This window comes from Gymnoscopelus braueri (assembly GCF_963280865.1).
Source record: "Gymnoscopelus braueri genome assembly, chromosome: 22".
NCBI classification, from domain to species: Eukaryota; Metazoa; Chordata; class Actinopteri; order Myctophiformes; family Myctophidae; genus Gymnoscopelus; species Gymnoscopelus braueri.
This window is the reverse complement of record NC_137624.1, coordinates 15,556,160-15,578,037: the sequence shown is the minus strand read 5'-3', so window position 1 is coordinate 15,578,037 and position 21,878 is coordinate 15,556,160. Positions and strand designations below refer to the sequence as shown.

At 41.9% G+C, this 21,878-nt stretch overlaps 1 protein-coding gene across 3 annotated transcripts in view; it reads right to left on the bottom strand.

The window, feature by feature from the left end:
• The window catches only part of lpar1 (lysophosphatidic acid receptor 1), a 70,885-nt gene that overhangs the window by 15,250 nt on the left and 33,757 nt on the right, over window positions 1–21,878 (bottom strand). For all 3 annotated transcript variants that reach the window (XM_080418598.1, XM_080418596.1, XM_080418597.1), the window contains exon 3: window positions 13,310–14,078. In XM_080418598.1, the coding sequence (XP_080274724.1) occupies window positions 13,310–14,054 (745 nt within the window). In that variant the 5' untranslated portion in view covers window positions 14,055–14,078. The remainder of the gene's footprint in view (window positions 1–13,309; window positions 14,079–21,878) is intronic.

The following is a 21,878-nucleotide window of genomic DNA, read 5'->3' as shown; positions in this document are numbered from 1 at the left end:
AAAAACTGTACTTAAGTACACTTGAGTACATGTACTTAGTTACTTTCCACCACTGGCAGAGAGTGTAAACTATCTAGTATAGAGGAAGTCAAGTGGCAAAATATGATTAACCCTGTATGGCCTGGGGTCCCCCAGGGCTCTCTAATTGGCCCTTTCCTTTTTTCTCTCTACGCCAAAATCTCTTCACCCCAAATAGCTGATCTACAAGCTCACAGCTTGTAGATCAACTTGCAGGGAGGGTTGTTATGGTTCACGTGTTTAGGACACATTAGGCTAATAAACAGCTGTTTTTCCTGAACATTCCGTAACAACTCTGTGTAGCAGTTTGGTGGGCAAATATGCAAGCTGAACAAACAACATGTACTACTGTTGTTGTTGTTGTTGTTGTTGTTGTTGTTTTTTCTTCTGTTTTCTTTCATTCTTTGTCTATCGCCTCCACCAACACAGTATATAAGTAGTTTTAGTTTTAGGCTACATATGATCTGACTCTTTTTAATTGATCCAATAAGCAACAACGCTTAGATCATCTCCAGATTGGTCCGTCTGTGTTGTGTTGTGTTTTCTTGTTCAGATTGTTGTCTTTCTTTATACTTAGGGTTAGGGTTATGCATACTCTAACAGAGGCACTGCGACACATCGGTGATGGGCTATTTTCAGCGCTCCTTAACATCACACAGCAAAGTCAAAGTATAAATCAGGCTACAGAAAATCACCCCTTGGAATTTGCCCAAGAAGAGCTCTGCAGGGTAAACACTGAAATCTAGGATCAGCAAAAGGGATGTTTATCTACACACTACAGGTATTTGACAATTGAATTTCCCTCAAGGGATCAATACAAGTTTACAACTTTTTCTGATGCCAAAATGTGTGTGCATGTGCATCAGAGTGTTAGTACTGTATGTGTGTAAGTGAGATGCATGTGTGCTGGTGTGGTGTATATATCTATGCAACATATTCTCATTATCTTATGTGTAAATTATCCGATGAAAATCAGCCGTAAATATATCCCTGAACAAGGGATATATTTTCTACGCTTAGTTCAACTAAAACGTTTGTTAGGGTTTGGTAGCCTACAGTTAGTTTGGTTAGGGTTTGCATTAGATCAATGTCAAAACACAATTTTTCACAACTGAAAAAACTGAGTGCGTATGTCCGCTAATCTATGCAACTGCCCAGATATTCCATTTCCGCCTTAGGTATAATCTCTTTGGGACAGCCTATACTGATCATTCCCACCAAGTTTCATGGAAATCTGTTCTTGATTTTGACCTTGATCGTGACCATTGACCCTTTGACCCAAAAGTTAGTTCCCTCTTCGAGGCAGCCAACTGATCATTCACACCAAGTTTCAAGAAAGTCTGCTCACCCCTACTTTTGTTTTCTTCACAGACAAACAAAGAATGTGTGTTTCATGGCATCATTTAAGGGCAGGGTGACATAAAAGGGGCAAAACTGATTATGCTGACCTTGAACTTTGACCTTTTGAATACAAAAGTAAATCACCTATTCTGGTTTATCTACCGATCATTCCATCCGAGGTCCATGAAAATCCACTCTCAAGTTATTTTGTGTGTATGTATGTATGCACATCTGTGTTGATGTTTGCATACTGCATGCACGTGAAACTGTGTTGATGTTTGTATACTGCATGTATGCACATCTGTGTTTATGTTTGTATACTATGTACGCATCTGTGTTTTATCGCTCTTTCTTGGGCAGCCATGATAAAGGGAAACCGCAATTGTGGACAATTCTCTCTTGATTTGTTTTCCCATCATTTGACCAATGTGAAACTTTCCTGTGAACAGAATGAATCCCCTGTACCATTGAGGTTTATTATGCCTGGGGGCTTATATTCAGCCTGTGTGTGTTTGTGTACGTGTATGCGTATGTATGTGTGCGTGTGTGTGTGTGTGTGTGTGTGTGTGTGTGTGTGTGTGTGTGTGTGTGTGTGTGTGTGTGTGTGTGTGTGTGTGTGTGTGTGTGTGTGTGTGTGTGTGTGTGTGTGTGTGTGTGTGAAGAGAAACTGACTAAGTGAGTGAGTGAGCGCATGCATGCATGCGTGTGTGCTTGTATTTATTTATTTGTATGAGTGTATGTGTGCTAATTGTGTGTAGCTAACTGGGACATGTTCCTTTCTTTTCCATCTCATCCTGTTCCTCTCAGGAGAAATCACCCATAGCTGGTTTTACAGTGTCCTGAGAGGGCAGGAGAGTAGAGGATGCCAAGGGGAGCAGTTATCATCATCTGGACCAGTGTGGTTCCCAACTTTTTTCCCTTGGAGCCCCCCCTTCTTACATGATCTGACACATGCTGAGACCCCCCACATTAGCACGCACACGCACACACACACACACACACACACACACACACACACACACACACACACACACACACACACACACACACACACGCGCACACGCGCACACACACACGCACGCGCGCACACACGCACACGCACACTAGTTTTCAAACATAATTTTCAAACATGTTAACCACTTAAGCCCCATGTATACGATGAATAGTGTAAAATAACCAAGCTTGTACAGTAGATCTCAACTTGTATTTTTTTTTTTTTACAATATAAAGACCCAAAAAATGCTTATATAAAAAGTTATGATTTTGTGCAACATGTTTAAAATGTTGTACTGCCTCCAAACAGACACACCCTACAAGCTCGTAGATCTGCTATTTTTGTATATATAGCCAAAGTATAAAATATGGTTAGAGTGGTTAAAATGATGGTGATGCTATATTAACTAATTTTGCTGCGGACCCCCTGGTACTACCCCAAAGACCCCTAGGGGCCCCTGGACCCCACTTTGAGAACCAGTGGCGTAGAGGAACGCCAGGGGAGCAGTTATCATCCTCATCTGGACAGCAGATGCCTGGAGAGGCTAGAGCGAGGCAAGGGAGGGAGACGTTGGCTGGAACTTTGGACATGACTTTACTGTCAAGCAGAGAGGCCAGGAAGTCTCGTAAGTTTTACCCAGAAAGTTATTCAGCACTCTAACGTTACATCCCTGAGCATGAAGACTCAGGGATTCAGTGTACCAGCACACACTCATTGAGATTTTTTTTTAGGCTGGGGTGCTACTTAAATGAGACATAAATAGATACAATAGACATAAAAACAACGTTAATACAAAGTATTAAGCAACAATGTGTAAATACAGTGTATATGCACGGGTATTATTGCAGTTATTGCAGACTGTGGTGTGTGTGTGTGTGTGTGTGTGTGTGTGTGTGTGTGTGTGTGTGTGTGTGTGTGTGTGTGTGTGTGTGTGTGTGTGTGTGTGTGTGTGCGGCGTGCGCGCACGTACGCACGTGCGTGAGTGAGTGTATGTGCAATGCATGTGTCATACAGTATTTAAATTGCTTTTCTTTTTGTGCATTCTGTTTACATGGTCACTACTGTAAAATCCTCTGTTAATTTCACTCTGAGAGTATAAAGAAATTAAATGGACCGGAATTTACAGCGTAAAATGTTACCAAACTATTGAGTCAATGTTGTCTAAACTGCAATTTTAAGATCCCTCTTAAAGATAAAACGCAGCACTTGAAAGGAACGGGTTTTCTTTTCTTCCAGGCATATTAAAATCCTGCTTAATGGCTTGTCTGGCTTGTAGTACAGTAATGCAGTCATTTTAGTGAACATTAACTGCACCCTAGTTTTCAGCTTTCACGGCTTAATCACATTAATCAATCAATCGTTTTCAGTTCCTGTATTCATTTAAAAGAAAATACTGGATGAAAAATAATCACGGATTTAAAAAATACATATTTCCCTTCTTTTGGTGTTTATAATCTTTTAAAGATTCAAAATGTGAAGGCATGACTAGATGAATACAAAGTTGCAGAGTAGCCTCAGTTTCTGAGCAATAATTCTCCCAAAGGAACATTTCCTGGCAACTGATGTTGATCCAAACAAAGAATAGAAGATCATTTGTTCCTCTGTAATAACTGCATCTGTTGCCAGTAGCAGACAAATCTTTAATTTGTCTGCGTAGCTCACCATTAAAACTCATTTTCTTTATTTTACCTCATAGAATATAGTCAACATGGTCAAAGTGAACTTGACCTGATACCACCTCTGATTGATTCCATTCCTGGGGACACACTTTCTACGTTTTTTTTCCTCCTGCAGAGAGTAAAGTATATGTTTCTAATTTGTAAAGCTACAATGAGAATTAGGAGTATCTGTGTCCCCAGGACTGGGGTGGAAACACTGCTCTAGATGTTTCTATTTCATTATGATGCTATGCTTTCTCCACACTTGTTCCAATCTTTCGTTATTGGCTTCATTTCAGGGTAAAATGGAAACTTGATTGTGATGTCACTTAATTTGGGGCCTGGCCAGGCACTTACTAGCAGTAGCTGATAGAGAGAGGCTTTCGAGAAAGGGTGTGATGGTGTTTTTTCTTTTCTTTCGGGGAGGCCATTTCATACTAAGGATTTCACTGCTGTTTCTAGGTGACATCATACACCAGAGTATTGGAACAGGGGCATGGTTTTGAAAAAGGCCAATTTGCCTTTCTTTTACAGATTTTTTTTTGTTTACAAGGAAACGTTTGGAGAATGTTGCCTGTTTGGATTTGGTTGCAGTAGCATGCGGTTATAGCGTCTGATGTGTTACTGAAAGAAGTGGTGCATTCGAAACGTAGACGACTTCCATAGTGAGAAGGAACAAGAGGCAAAGTCACTCAACCATGGGTCAGGGAAACATACGGCCATTAACCCCTTCAATCCGGGGACGCATCTGTGTCATTTTAGATTTTCTTTGGCTATTCAAAAATAGCAGATATACAAGCTCATAGTGTATGAGCTGTGAGCTGTGAGCTGTGAGCTGTGAGCTGATGAGCTGATGTGCTGATGTATATCTACTATTTTAGAGTAGCTCAAAGTGTAAAGCTCAAATCTAAAATGACACAGATATACTTGTAGATTTGCTATTTTTGAAAAATCGTGAAAATGTGTGCAAATCTGTGAACAAATATATTTTCAAAGCGAACATTTGTAACTCAAATCTTTGCTTCTTGGGGTCCCTGGAACAAAATATTTTACAAATGTTCGCTTAAAGAAATATATATTTAAAGATTGTCTCGATTAAAAAAAAAATAGCAGATCTACAAGCTCATAGCTCGGCACTCGGTGCCACGCTATGAGCTTGTATATCTGCTATTTTTTTAATAGCCAAATAAATCTAAAAACTACAGAGATTCTTTCCCGGTCAAATGGGTTAACCATACCCATAAAGGCCAGCGTTAACATCTGTGGGGAATTGAATTGTTTCGGCAAGTTCGCACAAACACATTGGCTTCAACTGCTGCAGTGTGCACTGTGCACGCAAGTCAGCCTTGTCAAAAGATTTGCACATATTCATCAGCACAAGCTATACAGTCGAGTGCTCCATCATCTGCAATTGGCTTGAAAGTCAATCACATGAATGGCTGCATTGCCAGTAACAGAGAAGTGTGTCTTCCGATAATACTCCCTTCCACTTCTCTCCCAATGCAAGGCCTCCCTCCATGAGCCCCACTGGCAGTGGTGGAAAATGTACTCAAATTGTTTACTTAAGTAAAAGTATCAATACTGCAATGCAGAAATACTCTGTTACAAGCAAAAGTCCTACTTGAGTAAACTCAAAATCTACTTGAGTAAAAGTACAAAAGTACTAGATATTCTTAAAGTAAATATACTTAAAGTACCAAAAGTAAAAGTACTAGTTATGCAGAATGTCCCGCCTAAAATGTGTAAAAGTCTTTTGAAAATAGCAGATCTACAAGCTCACAACGCGTCGCATCGCAACGCGTTGTGAGCTTGTAGATCGTCTATTTTCAAATAGCCAAAGTTTAAATAGGGCTGAAGTGGTAAATGTATCTTTTGTAATAATAATCTAAATCTACAAAGTAACTAGTAACTAAAGTTTTCAAATAATTGTAGTGGAGTCAAAGTACAATATTTGCCTCTGAGATGTAGTGGAGTAGAAGTAAAAGTATAGAACAATGGAAATACTCCCGTGAAGTAAAAAAAATTGTACTTAAGTACTTGAGTAAATGTACTTAGTTACTTTACACCACTGGCCCCACTGGCAAGGAGCTTAAACCAAGCACATCATTTGGTGATGAGCTGCAACCACCTCTTGGTTTGCACTTGAACATTTTTGGACAGCCGTGCTGACCAACTGACCAACAGACAGACCGACACAGTGGCTTGTACTAGCTGTGCGGTCGCAGCTTAAAAGCCGCCATATTTAGCATACACATGTGTATGTAATATAGCGCTGTGTTCGAACATGCTGTTTGAATTTGGGCAACGTGTGATTCCGAGTATGTCACTGAGTTCCTACACTGGCTCAGCCAAGGAGCGGGAAGGAGCGGGACACAAACAGCGTCAAAATGTAGAAGAACACAGTTTCAATGCTGCAAACACATGGACACATGGACACCCTCTGGGTCAGACAGACAGACAGACAGACAGACAGACAGACAGACAGACAGACAGACAGACAGACAGACAGACAGACAGACAGACAGACAGACAGACAGACAGACAGACAGACAGACAGACAGACAGACAGACAGACAGACAGACAGACAGACAGACAGACAGACAGACTCCTGCCCAGAGCCATGCCGTGTCAAACAACCACACCAACAAGTTGTGAGAGTTATGAGATTTTGTTGCAAGCTCTTGTTAATACTTTTCATTGGTTATGATATTCATAAACTACCCACACAGAAGTAAGAGGATAACCAATAACATGAATGCATGTAAAAACAAAAAAACATGAAAAAAAACTAAAACATCAAATATGGTGATAGAAGATTTCTGCCCCTCAGTGATGGGCTAAATATTGAAATAGTAAATTATGCTATGATTAGAGTGATTGCACTACTATTATTACAACTTATTCTACTATTACTACTACTAGATTATTATTACTACTTCCAGTACAAACCTATATACTAATAGTTCATTCTTAGTATGTATGTCATGTGATATGATGGCCTCTCTTGGGGAAAAAAAGGATTTGAGAAATGTTATAAACAGGCTAACGTGGATGTTTGCAATCCATTCTTTAACAAATGAGTTGTATATTTGACTCTCTTCTGTTTCCAGTGAAAGTGCGGAGCTGGCCTGAGACAGCAAGCAAATGAGTGAGATAACAGAGGACACAGGACAAATCACACGGAATCCCTCTGAATATTTTCTCTGGGACAAACACATCTGCTGACACGAAATGTTCTTTTCCCACACTACAGATGCACACGTGCATGTGTGGGCACACACGCACGCTCGCGCATGCACACAGACACACGCACACGCACACGCACACGCACACACACACACACACACACACACACACACACACACACACACACACACACACACGCACACGCACACGCACACACCGATCCACAAGCACACCGTCTGACATTGTCCTAATTTTCATGTAAAGACACAAAAACACACATAATACTACATATTAAATGCAGTTATCATCTAGACAAGTGCTTCACAACCTTTTTTTTCCCTTGCAGCCCCCCTTCTTACATCTGACACAAGCTAAGACCCCCCACACATGCACGCACAATCACATGCATGCACACACACACTCACACACGCACACACACACACATGTGTTCGCACACTCTCACTCACACACACACACACACACACACACACACACACACACACACACACACACACACACACACACACACACACACACACACACACACACACAAAACACAAGTTGAGTTTTTCTTAACCAGTTATTTCAGCATTGACATCGCAATGTAAAGCATAGCTAAGGCAGAATTGGGTCAGACAGACACATTGTACTGAGACGAAAAACTGGCACGGTTCACATTTTTCATGACTAATCTGGAACAAAACCAGTCCATCTGCTAAATAACAATGATTTAATGACTTCTTGGTAACTGGACTCGCACGCATATTCTGCGATCACAGAGGTGTCATGTTGAGTATTGAACAACTTCCCTCAAAAAAAATCGCCCGATCATTGCTAAAGAGATACATTCCTTCCAAATGGAGCTGTTTAGATACATACCTAGATACTGTATATAGATTGTATGTATGCACTGTATATATAGACTATATTAAACACACACACGCACGCACACGCACCCGCACACACACGCACACGCACACGCACACACACGCACACGCACACACACACACACACACACACACACACACACACACACACACACACACACACTCCATACACGCATGCAGGCAGGCGCTGAACAGAGCCACATGTGAATAGCTATATAATGAATATAGAGCCACTGTATGTGCAAAGCCCTTGTTAGCGCTTCACATCTCTTATGAGACCTGGAGACTTCCTGAAGGGTAAAACATGTTTGTATTGAATAATCTCAAACAGGACACAATAGTCGTGCAACATCCACAAACCATTTAAAGTGGTGGACCAAAGGAAGACAATCATAAAAGATAAAAAGAAGTCCCTCCAACTGTAGCTCCCTTAAGTGCAATTTATTGGCACATCCAGCAGTAACAGTGACTTTTCCAGCCAAGCACCATTTTGGAAAGCCATGAGGTTCTGATCATTACGCTCTCTGCGTGAGTCACGAGGACTCAAGTTAAAATACAACTCCCATCACGTTTTGCATGTGTCCCCTCTCTCTGACCTCAGTTACTCTACACTCTACTATCTATCTATCTATCTATCTATCTATCTATCTATCCAATGAATCCTCTGTGTATGGGTGTGTGCGTGCGTGTGTCGGTGCATGCGTGTATCCCAGGCATAACTCGGGACACACACACACACATAACACCGTCCAACCTGACCTCACCCTTGGCGTGTTTGTTGCAGATGACCAGTGGGTGTGCAGTGCCGTGTGGGACTTTGGTTGTACTAGCGGTTTTCCAGAACCGAAAAACCACAGATGTCTGTCTCTGTCCGCGGGTCTGTGGAGGACACACCGAATCTCTGTGTCTTTGTATTCCCAACTTAAATTGTTCCTGACTTACATCGCTCCTGACTTCCATGGTACCTGAGAGGTCTACTGTAAATAAATAAACAGATGCCAAAAGATCATCTTGAAAAACGTAGAGAGAAAGGTGTTTAGTTACAACATTTTAAGTTGCAAGTTAATATTTTAAGTGGGTGTTGTTTAAAGCAATTCTGTATGTTCTGTAATTGGGTGTGGTCACAAGAACAGAATGTATCAGTAGTCAGGTGACCTGTAACATGTCATATGATCACCTGTAACCAGGAAGTAAATTCAGTTTAGCACATGGCTGAGCACAGAGAGGCTGTGTATTTCATCTGTCATAATCCAGCACCTACATCATAGCCTTTTGATAGCATCGTGGGTATGTATTGCTTACATGTTTATGGATGATTGTAGATGAGTATTTTCTTTACTAAATTAGTTAGTATTAGTTAATTTTGATTATGCATATTTGTATGTTTCAGTTTCACCTTCCTTGAATGTTAGTAAACCTGTGGATATGGAACAACTGTCTTCAGAGTCTTAATGTCAAGGAGGAGTTTATCTGACTGTCAAGATGAAGACTTATTGAGGACGGTACAAAAGGTTTGTCCATAAGACGAGCGACATATCTTGACAATTGCAGTGTTGGCAGAGGTATGCAATCTACTGAGTGCAGCCTAGTTTGACATACATCTTGACTGTCTTGACTGACAGGCTTGAAATCTGTGTGTGGCAGGGGTCGCGTGATCTAGGTGCCGTCTGTGGGTGGGGGTGACAGGACTGGCTCTGCCAACTCACAGGCACACCTGCGGCACATCAGGTAATTGGGTCATGGTAACTAGTTACCATTACCGGGCTGTATTTAAAGGACGAGTTCACCCAAAAAATTACTTATTTTCTATCAATTGCACACCCTATGAAGCACTATGAATCCATGGATTATTTTTTGCTAATAATTTGATTCCCGTCTCCTACCGGCTAATGTATCCGGTAGGAGACACAAAGTCCTAGATTATTTGTGTCTCCTACCGGAAATACACACGGTCATCAAATTATTGTCTTAGGAATGCCACAAAAACAAAAATAAATCCATGAAATCAAGGCTTCATGGGGTGTGTAATTGATAGAAAATAAGATTTTTTTTGGGTGAACTCCTCCTTTAAGGGACCTAATCCTGTTGTGCTCTCTGTTGCAGTGAGGCTGGGTCCAGCATCAGATCCACACGCAAAACCACGTCTAACCTTTATGTTTTTTTTAAAGCCTGTCTGAGTCACTCGATAACTGCAAATGTCCTGGCTGTTTGCCACATTTGTGAGCAGTAATTTAAGCTACTGCTCACGCAGCTGACCCTGTGTTGTGTCCCTCATTCGGCCTGGGTTGTGACCTCGGCCTGGTATTTTTTTAATATTATTTATTTACAGTAGCCAATAATGCTTTATCCTCTTTTTCTCCCCAATTTAGTCGTTACGCCAATTAATTCCTCCCCCCACACGTTTCTGTGTTGTCGCTGCTGCTGTTGCATCCTACTGACTCACCTGCCAATGAGGAGCCGGTTCCCACCGGGAGGACGTACTCCTCCCACCCGACACTCCCTGCTGACAGGTGCCGCCCCAGCCCGTAGTAATACATACAGTGACAAATATCACCCTCCCCGCCCGGCTTGAACACGGGCCACTTGTGTTGGTGTAGACGCCCGACAAAGCCGGATGCACCACGTGGATTTGAACCCACAACCTCTGTGGACGACCCGAGCGCCGTTGGTGTTTTTAATCAGAATGGGCTACTATTCAGATAGCCTAATTTACCTATGTTATAGCTAATTAACCCCCTTTTTTACTGTGTGAGGTGGTGACATGGTTTTGCACTTTTTCTGTTTTTCATGTGTCTATGAGGTTGATAGAACTTCATTAAGTGCCCTGGTGGTGTTTTTATGGTGTTTTATGTCTACTCTGACTATTTTGAGTTTCTACCTGGAGGCTGAAACCTTGAGGGCCAAACGTGCCAATAGAAAAACAGCCCTTTAGTGACATAGTAAAAATATACCCTCCCCCTCATTATCATAACACAACAGGTGTGGGCATGAGGAGGAGGAGGGACTAGGACAGGTGGGTGGTGCTAAGGTGGTGGAGGAGGTGCTAAGGTGAGAACCAGGTATGCTTAACGAACTGGAGGCGTGTCCACATAAAAACATAATTTTAACCATTTCTGTACACTTAAAAAAAAAAAAAAGATCCTCCTAGTATAACCATAATACCTGAGGGTTATGTTTTAGGGGGGGAAACATCACTGAAAATCACGGCACCCCGTCTTTAAGTATTCTTATTTTTTTCATGGGAGCAATAGTACTTTTACTTGTGTATAGATTCTCACTCATCACTGGACCAGACATAGGCCTAGTATAGACGGTATAGAGACTATAACGCTGCAGTGTTAGGCGTTATGGTTACGGTAAAGGTAAGGGTCAATGTTTGGCATGTAAGGGTGAAGGTTAAAGCTTGGGGAATGAGTGTCGTCAATGGAAAGAAAACGCTCTGTGTTGTGTACAGACAGAATGAGCGTCAAGTAAAAGTTCAAGAGGAAGCTCTGTGTTTACATGTGGTCTGCAAGGTCTCAATGTTTTAGTTTAGCTCACTTCACCTTCTAAAAAAGCAAAAAAAGTTGGGTTGGGTCCATGCAAGTTCATTAGGAAAGGCCAGTAGTCAGTGGACCTTCTTCGGGGCAAACAGCAATGAACTGGCTTAAAATATATTGTAGTCATGTGTATACAGTAGATATCCTTCAGATAACTGCATGGACGTATGAAAAACCTTTTGACCTGTTTTTGTAGTGCTCTGGAACCTACAGTGATCTTGAAACTCACCTTACCTTCTAACTTGCCTACCTTGAGTATAATTTCATCAAATGCAGAATTGACATGCAGTGGAAACAAATATCATTATAAGACGTACGTACTGAAGCACTATGGGTACGAGGAAGTGCACTCTCCATCCATTCCAGTTCTACACACTAAAACGCTGTTGAATTAAAGGGTTGTGTATTTACCTTGCCATGATGTAACTCCAAAGGTGGACAAGAAATCAAAAATAATTGCTCCATTGATTAGAAATTGATCATTCAAAATATGCTCCTCATTGACTTACATTGTACGGTAAAACAGCTCTCAAAGTTGTACGTTTTAGCACATAAACAAACGCAAACAAAGTTGATTCAGACAATATAGAACATCACCAAACCCAGTACTGTTTTTTTTTATATAGAATGTTAACTTCCTGTTGGTTTTGCTATTTTTATTAAGAAGAAAACCCGGACTGGATTCGCGGATCCGGATCTTCAAATAGTAAAATCAGCAGGAAGTTAACATTTGTATTAAAAAAACAAACAGTACTGGGTTTGGTGATGTTCTATATTGTCTGAATAAGCTTTGTTCGTGTTCATTTACGTGCTAAAAGAGTGACTTTGAAAGCTTTTTTACCGTACAATGTAAGTCAATGAGGAGCAAATTTAGAATAATCAATTTCTAATCAATGGAGCAATTATTTTTGATTTCTTGTCCACCTTTGGAGTTACATCATGGCAAGGTAAATACACAACCCAAACCTCTACCAAAGTGGCCCTACCCTTTAACTGGGAAGAATTTAACTCTTCTGAGTTGAATTAAGAGGATTTTACTGTGCAAGGCTCCAGATGATGTGTGAGAGGCAGTGGTGCTAGGCAGACCCTGGGCTAGAGCCCAGTGCTGAATGATACAGCCTCTCTGATGGACTTATCAACAGACACATTGTTCTGTGGCTGATCTCACACACACACACACACACACACGCACACACGCGCACGCACACGCACACGCACACGCACACACACAAACATGCTGCTCACTTACACAAACATTCCCTGACTCACTCTACTCACACGCAAGCACGCACAAACATCTACAGTGCGATCCATAGACCACCACTCATCCTGGTCGTATTACAACTACAACTCTAATTCATAATATATAAAATATTTAACTAAGGTATTTAAAACATCTAAGTATTTGGTGACCTTTTATTTTATAGATGGCCACCAAATATCCTGGTACGAGAATGCATCCTGTACAAGGAAACGGAATGAAACAACACTTTGTGATTCGGGTCATCCATGAGGTTAGATCACCAAATAAGCTAAGAGAGAAAGACAGACAGACAGACAGACAGACAGACAGACAGACAGACAGACAGACAGACAGACAGACAGACAGACAGACAGACAGACAGACAGACAGACAGACAGACAGACAGACAGACAGACAAATTGATCAGAGTTCCTTTTCTCACCCAGTACAATCACCACGGTCTTCAGCAGCGACATCATCGTGTCGCGGTTGCGCCGCGGGCCCGAGCTGTGCCGCGACATCCTCATGGTCCTCTGGCGCACGTACACGAAGATGTGGGCGTACAGCGTCACCATGACGACGAAGGTGACCAGGTTGAAGACGGCCCAGAAGACCAGGTAGGAGTTGCTGTAGAGGGGCGCCATGTTGGAGCAGGTGTCGAGGCTGCAGATGCAGTTCCAGCCGACGCTCGGGATGGCGCCCATGACGATGGACATGGTCCAGATGATGACGATCACGACCACCACGCGGCGGTTGCTCATGCGCGTGTGCAGCTGCATGCGGAACACCGTGATGTGGCGCTCGATGGCGATGGCCAGCAGGTTGGCCACGGACGCCGTCAGGCTGGTGTCGATCAGGCCCTGGCGGAGGAGCCACGTCGACACGGTCAGGCGCCGGGTGTTCGGCCCCGTGTTGAACATCAGGTAGAAGTAGGCGAGCCCCGCGAAGAAGTCGGCGGCGGCGAGGTTGGCCATCAGGTAGTAGATGGGGAAGTGGAACCTCCGGTTGACGTAGATGGCGATCATCACCAGCAGGTTGGCGAGCATGATGAAGATGCACACGGTGATGCCCAGGCCCATCACCAGCTTGCTGACCGTGTTCCAGTCCGTGGCGAGGTCTTTGCCACTGCGGTTGTAGAAGAAGGCGATGGTCTCATTGTAGTAGCACTGTTCATTATCCATATCCATGGCTGGAGTTCAAGTGAAAGTTTTCTAAAAGACAAGGGATGAGAAAAACGCATTAACAAACTGGTGCTGATGGATGCAATAGCGGAGTTAAATAGCAAATAATTGTATAAATAGTTTTATTTCCTGTGCAAACTTATTAGCTCTATCAATGTCTGTTCATGATTCGTGTTGTAGTGTGTGCGTGTGCGTGTGCGTGTGCGTGTACATTAGGGGTGGGACGATATGGGTATCTCACGATACGATATCTGTGGCGATATTAGGCCCTCGATAACAATAATATCACGATATTCGATATATTGCGATATCACGATATATTGCATGCAATTTCACCAACGATATATCACGATAGTCCTTGTATTCAATTCATAAACACATAAAATAGCACCAAACAGTTCAAAATCATCATTACACAAATACAGAGTCGGAAAAACAACGTATCACAAACTAAAACATTTTTCTTTTCTTTTTTTATATCGTTTTTTTTCCGCCAGTATATCGATTATTTATCGCGGGAGAAAGTATCGCGATATATCGCGATATCAATATATCGTCCCACCCCTAGTGTACATGCCATTGTAGGTTTGCCCACTTGAATACTATCTTACCCACTTGAACCCTACAAGCTCACAACTCGTCACATTGTGACGCATGGTGAACTTGTAGATCTTGTACATTTTAGAGCTTGTACAGTCGATTTTTGGTGAAGATATTTAGTGTAGAGGGAAAACAGCGAGCACAGTGCACTGGGGGACTCCAGTCAACTAAATACAGGGATTAAGTGGTTAGGTAATCACAGTTTCAGCAGGTCAGTCATACAGTAATTATTTAGTTTCCATTTACTTTGTTCCAATTAACTTTTTTCCCCCTTGTGAGCCTTTGTATTGTGTTGTATTCATTGCCTTACAAAACTAATCTGCCATTGGGGACAGGAGAGTCTTGAATTTGAACTTAAATATAGGCTTCAGTGATGTCACAATGAACCTTTGAGAGGGCAGGGCAACACACCAGAGGCAGAGCTTTGGGAGGCATTCACTGCTAACAGCCATGCACTGTTTAAACTCCACAATGACTAATGAAGCAAACCAGTCCTACATCAGAGCTCTTGCTTTTAGGGCGTATTCTCACCTCTTGGGCCCCAATAGGCCAAAGTGTGTAAGTAAATCAAAGTGTTGTTTCCATTTGGTCTGCTTTCCAAATGAAGCAGACCACACCTAGTAAACAGAAGCCATGTGGTCACAACTGTTCACCCGTTCCCTGGTAAGAAATGTAGCAGGTACAAAGGGAAATAGATCGGTTTGACAGGCACAAAGGAAGAATCTCAAAGTCCTTTATTTCCAATTTCCAATTCTATTTACATACTGCCTGCCATGCCGTATCATAGTTAGCCACAAGGAAATAAGATACAAGTAAAGAATATACTTGTAAAGAAGGATGGGACACGTTCTATAGGATTGGCCATACACACATTGAGAGGCAATGAGAGCCGGTTGGACAAGCTCATGAATAAACAACATTTCTTAAAGATTGCGACATTTGTCAGATCATGGGTTCGATACATCATGCGGTTTTCTGATGTCATGTTATTGAGGTATCTGAAGAGCACAGAGTACGTTTCCGACTGGGCAGTAGGCCTATGGGCTAGTCGTCATGAAAACTTGTTCATGACAGGCTGTCACTAATGGCAGTCTCACGATGACAGCCCATACTTGTCAGAAACTTCCTCTGTGCTCTTTAGATACCTCAATCAAATCATATAGTGTGCACAACAAAAAAACAATACGTCAGAAAACAACGTGTGATATCTTTTCATTTCATTTCTCTCAACCGATTATTTTACAAAGGTCGCAGTCATTCAAAGATAGTGTTTATTATTCATGCTCTTGGCTTGTCCACATGGCTCTCATTGACTTCAACGCATTCCATCAAAATGTCTGGCTCCAGTTTGCCTCTCAGTGCGTCAAATCTGCCAGCTGGAATTGTCAGACCAATGAAGTGATGCTTACTGCAGGTCCTTTCCTTATTTCTTTCCTTATTTGAAGAATGTGAGTGGGGATGGCTGATTTATCCTGTGTGCATCTCGATGCACAACAGGTGTGTAGTCACATCTAGCTCGGAGACCAATTAGTTTGGCTCAGGCCATGTGTAAAGCCCCCGGTCTGACAACAGCGTCAGATGTGCCAGAAGCATCAGCTTCCCTGTTCACTTCTATTATATGAGAACAACGGGCGGAGGGGCCTGTTGCGTCACGTTGACGTCACCTAAGCGCGTGAAGTCTGGCACGTGCGAAGCATCGGGTTCAACACTGATGAACCATGAGCAGTGCTTTGGCGCCAACCAATAGGGCAGACACGCCCTGCGTTGACCCCTCTTGGCAGCCATTTTGCTTGTAGTTTTCATACAGTGAGCCGACACTCTAAACGCATGTATGTAGTGGAGGGGGGAACGCAAGGCAGACAATCCAAAACTAACAAACTAACATCTTTATTTTTTAGAGTCGATTGATGCATGGCCTGAATGCTTTACACAGTTTACTTAACTGCTTAAATCATCCTTCATCCACCTTACAATCTATGCTTCAGTCTGCAGGAATGTATGGAGTTTTAGCTTCTGAGTGCACTGGTGGCAATGACATTAATTCGGATACATTTTGGGGTCGTGAACAATGCATTGGCCTACTGCATACATTCTTCAGGGGCCCATTTTTATACTTTCCGAATTAGATGAACACTCTGGGTTTTACTGTGCAGAATACAATCTGTTAGGTCAATTGGTAATTAAAAAAACGAACCACTCCAGGTTTCACTTACAAGACCACCTCTTTCAAGCACAGTGGGGTGCAGTTGTTTGGATAAGGGGGGTCGGGGGGGGGAGGGGGTCGGGGGGGGGGGAGGGGGGTCAAAGTTCAATTCAAACACAATAAACAAAGCAGATGTTAAAGTACTCAGTCACCACAGACTGAAGACAAGATGAATAGTAAAAGAAGCCCAAAATAACTGCCTCACCTCTGCTCCTCACCGGGCTCTGAACGTCTGAAGCCTCTATTTTAAATGATTTAATTGGGAACGATGCTAGTTGGGAATGCAAATCTCTGAAACGTAGCTAATTCTTTGCAATTCTCTATGACCAAAGGAAAGAACAATACGATACATCATCAAGAGTATGTTTAAATAGAGGAGGACACGCTGCCATGGAGTTATTCAGAATAGAGCAAATGAAAATCCCAGGCCTACATTGATCAAAACTGTCAGTAAAAGGAGCACAGCTCAAAAACCACAGGCCACACATTATGACAGTGTACATGGACTGAAATCACATTAGCGAAGAGAGTTGTTAATATTTTCAGCTAAGAGGAATGCCTCTGACATTTGCTGTGTGCTTTGATGTGAATGATGTGATATCTCTCAATCTGTGTTACACTCTGAGGTGAGATATTTAGCACTTGAAAAATGTGTTGACCTAACCTGATGAAAGGATTGTAGGCATGGAAAAAACCTCAACCAAGAAAATTACTGGGGCTGTTGCACTACCTTGAGACCTTTGCTTTATATACGTGTATATACAGTATATATATACTGTGTGTGCGTCTGTGCCTGTGTGCGTGTATGCATGCGTGATAGTGTGTTTAACAGTGGTGGTCATTACAAAGGAGAAAAAGCTCCTTACATGCTCAGAACCATGAACTATACTAGGCTATGGGTTGGAAAGTGCATGGAGTACTCATTAGTGCTCAATGCTTGTTAACCCATAAAGACTGGGAACGCATCTGTGTCATTTTAGATTTCTTTGGCTATTCAAAAATGGCAGATATCCAACTTGGATATCTGCTATTTTTGGGGAAAAATTTTTTGAAAATCTTTGATATATGAATATATTCTTTTTAAGGTGAAAATTTTTAACTCAAATCTTTGCTTCTCGGGGTAATTAAAAATAATTTGTAATGGGGGTCTGCGACCAAATACATATTATTTTGGGGGTCCTTGACATGAAAATGTTTTGAACACACCACAGTACCAACATACGTTTTTTTGTCGCGGGTCGTAATTAAGCCCATCCTTGACACTAAAACAAACAAGCACCCCTCACCCTCCAAAACATTCCCTTTAACATGTAGTCTTGTTTCAGTGATAGCCATCTGGGATGGAGCTGGAGCCCAATGTGTTTCATATGCATTCATTAAGACCGGAACGGGGGCTTATTAGGACAAAAAAAGGTCACTAAGAAGGACTTTTAGCAACAAAACACATGCTGTGTTGTTTTCAGGTCACTAATTACAACATTGCACAGAGAGGGTAATGTGCGTTTGCGTGCCTTTTGTAAAAGGTCTGCATTTCTATAGCGCCTTTTATCCGAAGAGCTTTACAATGTGTGTTACATGAATTCATTTACACCGGTGGTTCTCAACCAGTGGTCCATGGACCACCAGTGGTCCTTGAGGGGGTTCCAGGTGGTTCCCAGATAAATGATGGAGAGTTGGTAACCAAATAGACCCTTATTAGATCTTTAACTCTTGAGAGGGTAAAATGAAACCAAAAGGACCCTTACGGGTCCGTTTGGTTTCATTTTACGCTCTCAATAGTTAAAGTATTGTTAATCATCTCCATTACTTAATTTACAAGAAGTCTACACAATTAGAGAAAGTAGAAGAAATATTGTTTGCCTGTTATGTTACGTTTGCCTGTTATCTCTCCTATGGTACCAACATCAATACAGCATGGAATCGTGGACAAAATCTTATCCAACGATAACAAAATATTCTAAGTTTTGGGTCTGAGAGACTAAATCTCATGGTGGTCCGTGGCTCAAATGCCGAATAAATAATGGACCTTGATATAAAAAGGGTTGAAAACCACTGACATACACAGACACATTCACAGTGGACGCACCAACCTGCTCGCCAGGAGCACTTCAGTGGTTCAGTGTCTTGTTCAAGGACACTTTAGGGGTAATTCAGACTGCTGCCATTTTTCGACGTGCTAATGCTGAAAAGTGTGCTACATCATACATTGTGAAAATAGCCAAGTCTACAAACTCATCACAAGGCAAAGCACAATGAAGTACACGTCTGGCTTAAAACTTTATTTTTTTCCTCTTGTTGATCCGAACTAGGCTTCAGACACAAAGCTAGGAGGATCCGGGGATCTAACAGGGAAACGTCCGGTTCCCAAACGGCCGCTCTACCTCCTGAGCCGCCGCTGCCCCATGTGCAAATGTGTGTGTGTGTGTGTGGGTGTGTGTGTGTGAATGACGCCTGGTGTGATATGAGGCTTAAACATGTTTTTTCCATCTGGTCTGCTTTTACGAGTGTTCCTGCTTTCAGAAAACACAACAGAGGAAACCAGACAGCAGCAGCATGTCACACGCACACACACACGCACACGCACACGCACACGCACACACACGCTCCGATCTTGCGCTATGTATGACTGCGATACACCATAAAATCCTCAGTGTTCATTAACATTCATTTAATAACTGTTACAAATGGCCCCAAATGGACTCGTACTTGGGCCCATTTTTAACTCTTTCAGAGTTAAATAAACACTGATGATTTCCCAGTGTATTTCTCTGTACTGTGCAGCAGCGTGCTAATGCAGCTAGGCCAGCTCTCTGTCACACTCCTAGACCGGAAACACAACCACTCAGCTTGAGCAGTGTGCTTCAGTTTGTCTGTTTTTTATTTATTATCATTGAGTGTGTGTGTGTGTGTGTGTGTGTGTGTGTGTGTGTGTGTGTGTGAGAGAGAGAGAGAGAGAGAGCGAGGGCGGGCAGGAAGCGAGCACGATGATAGCATTAATGATAAAGGGAGGATATGGGAATGAAATAATGAGTATTAAAGGTGAATTATGTGTGTGTAGGTCAAGGCTCAGCCTTCTGATTGCATTCTAGTATGACCTTCCACTGTACCATATCCTCTGCAGTTGCTGTAAATGATAAATCAGCAAGAATCAGTTCACTAGAAAAAAATAAGCATTTTTTCCACAAAAAAAAAGACTTCCTTACTCTGTAAACACAAACTGTGGGTCATCCCACTATAATCCCCCCCACCCAGCCACAGGCCAGACTTACCCAGACGTTTTGGTACAAATCCCAAACTTAAAAACCTGGAATTTGATCTCCCCCTTCACTACAGACTGTACAACCTCTGTTTATTTAATCTCCTACATGGCCTTTCCAGTTCACGAGGACTCTTAGCAGTTACAACTGCTCGCATATTCCCTCTCTCCTCTAGATAACCAGCAGTGACACAGAAGAGAACCATCTCTGCCAATATTTGGCTCTGAAAATAAAGGAGATTTGCCATTTGGAGCAATTTGTCATGTTGAAATATTGAAAGCTATCTATAAGCCTTAGCGAAGAGGGAGGAAAAAATAATGTTGCCTTCAAAATAAGAGAGCCTCCCGTGGAAGTGAGGGGAGTGTTGACAGCCATGAAACATACACACTGTTGTCTGCCAAAATATTTGAAATGTTCTGCACCTCATCAGTAAAGAAAAACTCTGGACCACCCTTTGTAAAAGTTATACTATGGGCCCATTTCAAAGCTTATGAGTATGTTTTTGTGTGTAAAGCTAGTTTAAGCATGTGTGAGTGTATGCGTTGTGTATTTTGTATGTGTGTTCTGTGTATAGTGTACATGTGTATGTATGTGTGTGTGTGAGTTCATGGGTAGTACTTTAAGAAGTAGACAATACTAGTTATTTGTTTGCTGAATGAATACAACAGAACAACAAACACTGTGTGAGCTTATCTGGACCTCTGCTTTGGAAATACATTTTGACTGTGACGTTTACTAATATCAATCATTTGTTGATATTAGTAAAATGTGTTCGGGTTATAGGGAAAAATGTGTTATTCTGACCACAAGACCTTGATCCCCAAAACTTTTATTTTAACAGTTTCATCAACACAATTGGTGTCTGGTGGTGATTTTCTAGCCTAGATTTTAGATTTTCTAGCCTACATTCACGAAGTGAATGTAGACTTTGAAGGAATTTCATGAACGTGTTTTGGGAGGCCACCGTGATCTTGACCTTTGACCACCTACTTCCGTAGCACTTGCCCTAGCCTTGATGACCTTGCAGGATTATGCAAAGGCTAAAATGTAACTTATATAGCATGATATGTAGACAGATGCCAGGTCATTGTTGGCCTGGCATCCTATAGTGTGTGTATAGTGTCAATGTAGGCCGATGATAGGTTATTGGTTTACGTATGTATTAGTTATTCGATTATTGGATTACTATGTATTACTTTATTATTAAATTACTATTTTTAATGCATTTGATGTATTATGTGTATTATGATGTATTATCTTGTGTCCTTGCTTACTGTAAATCGCTCTGGATTAAGAGCGTCTGCTAAATGCCTAAACTGTAAACTGTAAACTGTACTTCGTTGAGTTCATCCTTGAGTGCAAGTGGACGTTTGTGCCAATTGTCATGACATTCCCTCAAGGCGTTCCTGAGATATTGTTTGAAAATATTTGGGACAGACATGAGGTCACAGTGACCTTGACATTTGACCACTTACATCAAATCTGTTAATCCTTGAGTCCATGTGGATATTTGTGCCAAATGTCATGAAATACCCTCAAGAGTATTGTGAGACACAAGGTTGGGACGAACAGACAGATGGGCGGACGGATGGACAATCCTAAAACACAATGCCTCCTCCCAGACACAGCTGTCGCCGATGGAGTCATTTAAATACATTTTGTTTTTTAATAATAATACAAATAATAAAAATACTAATGATAATGATAAATATATAAATTCCAGCCATTTTCCTTTATCTCAGACTGGCTTAAATTGTCAGTAACAACATA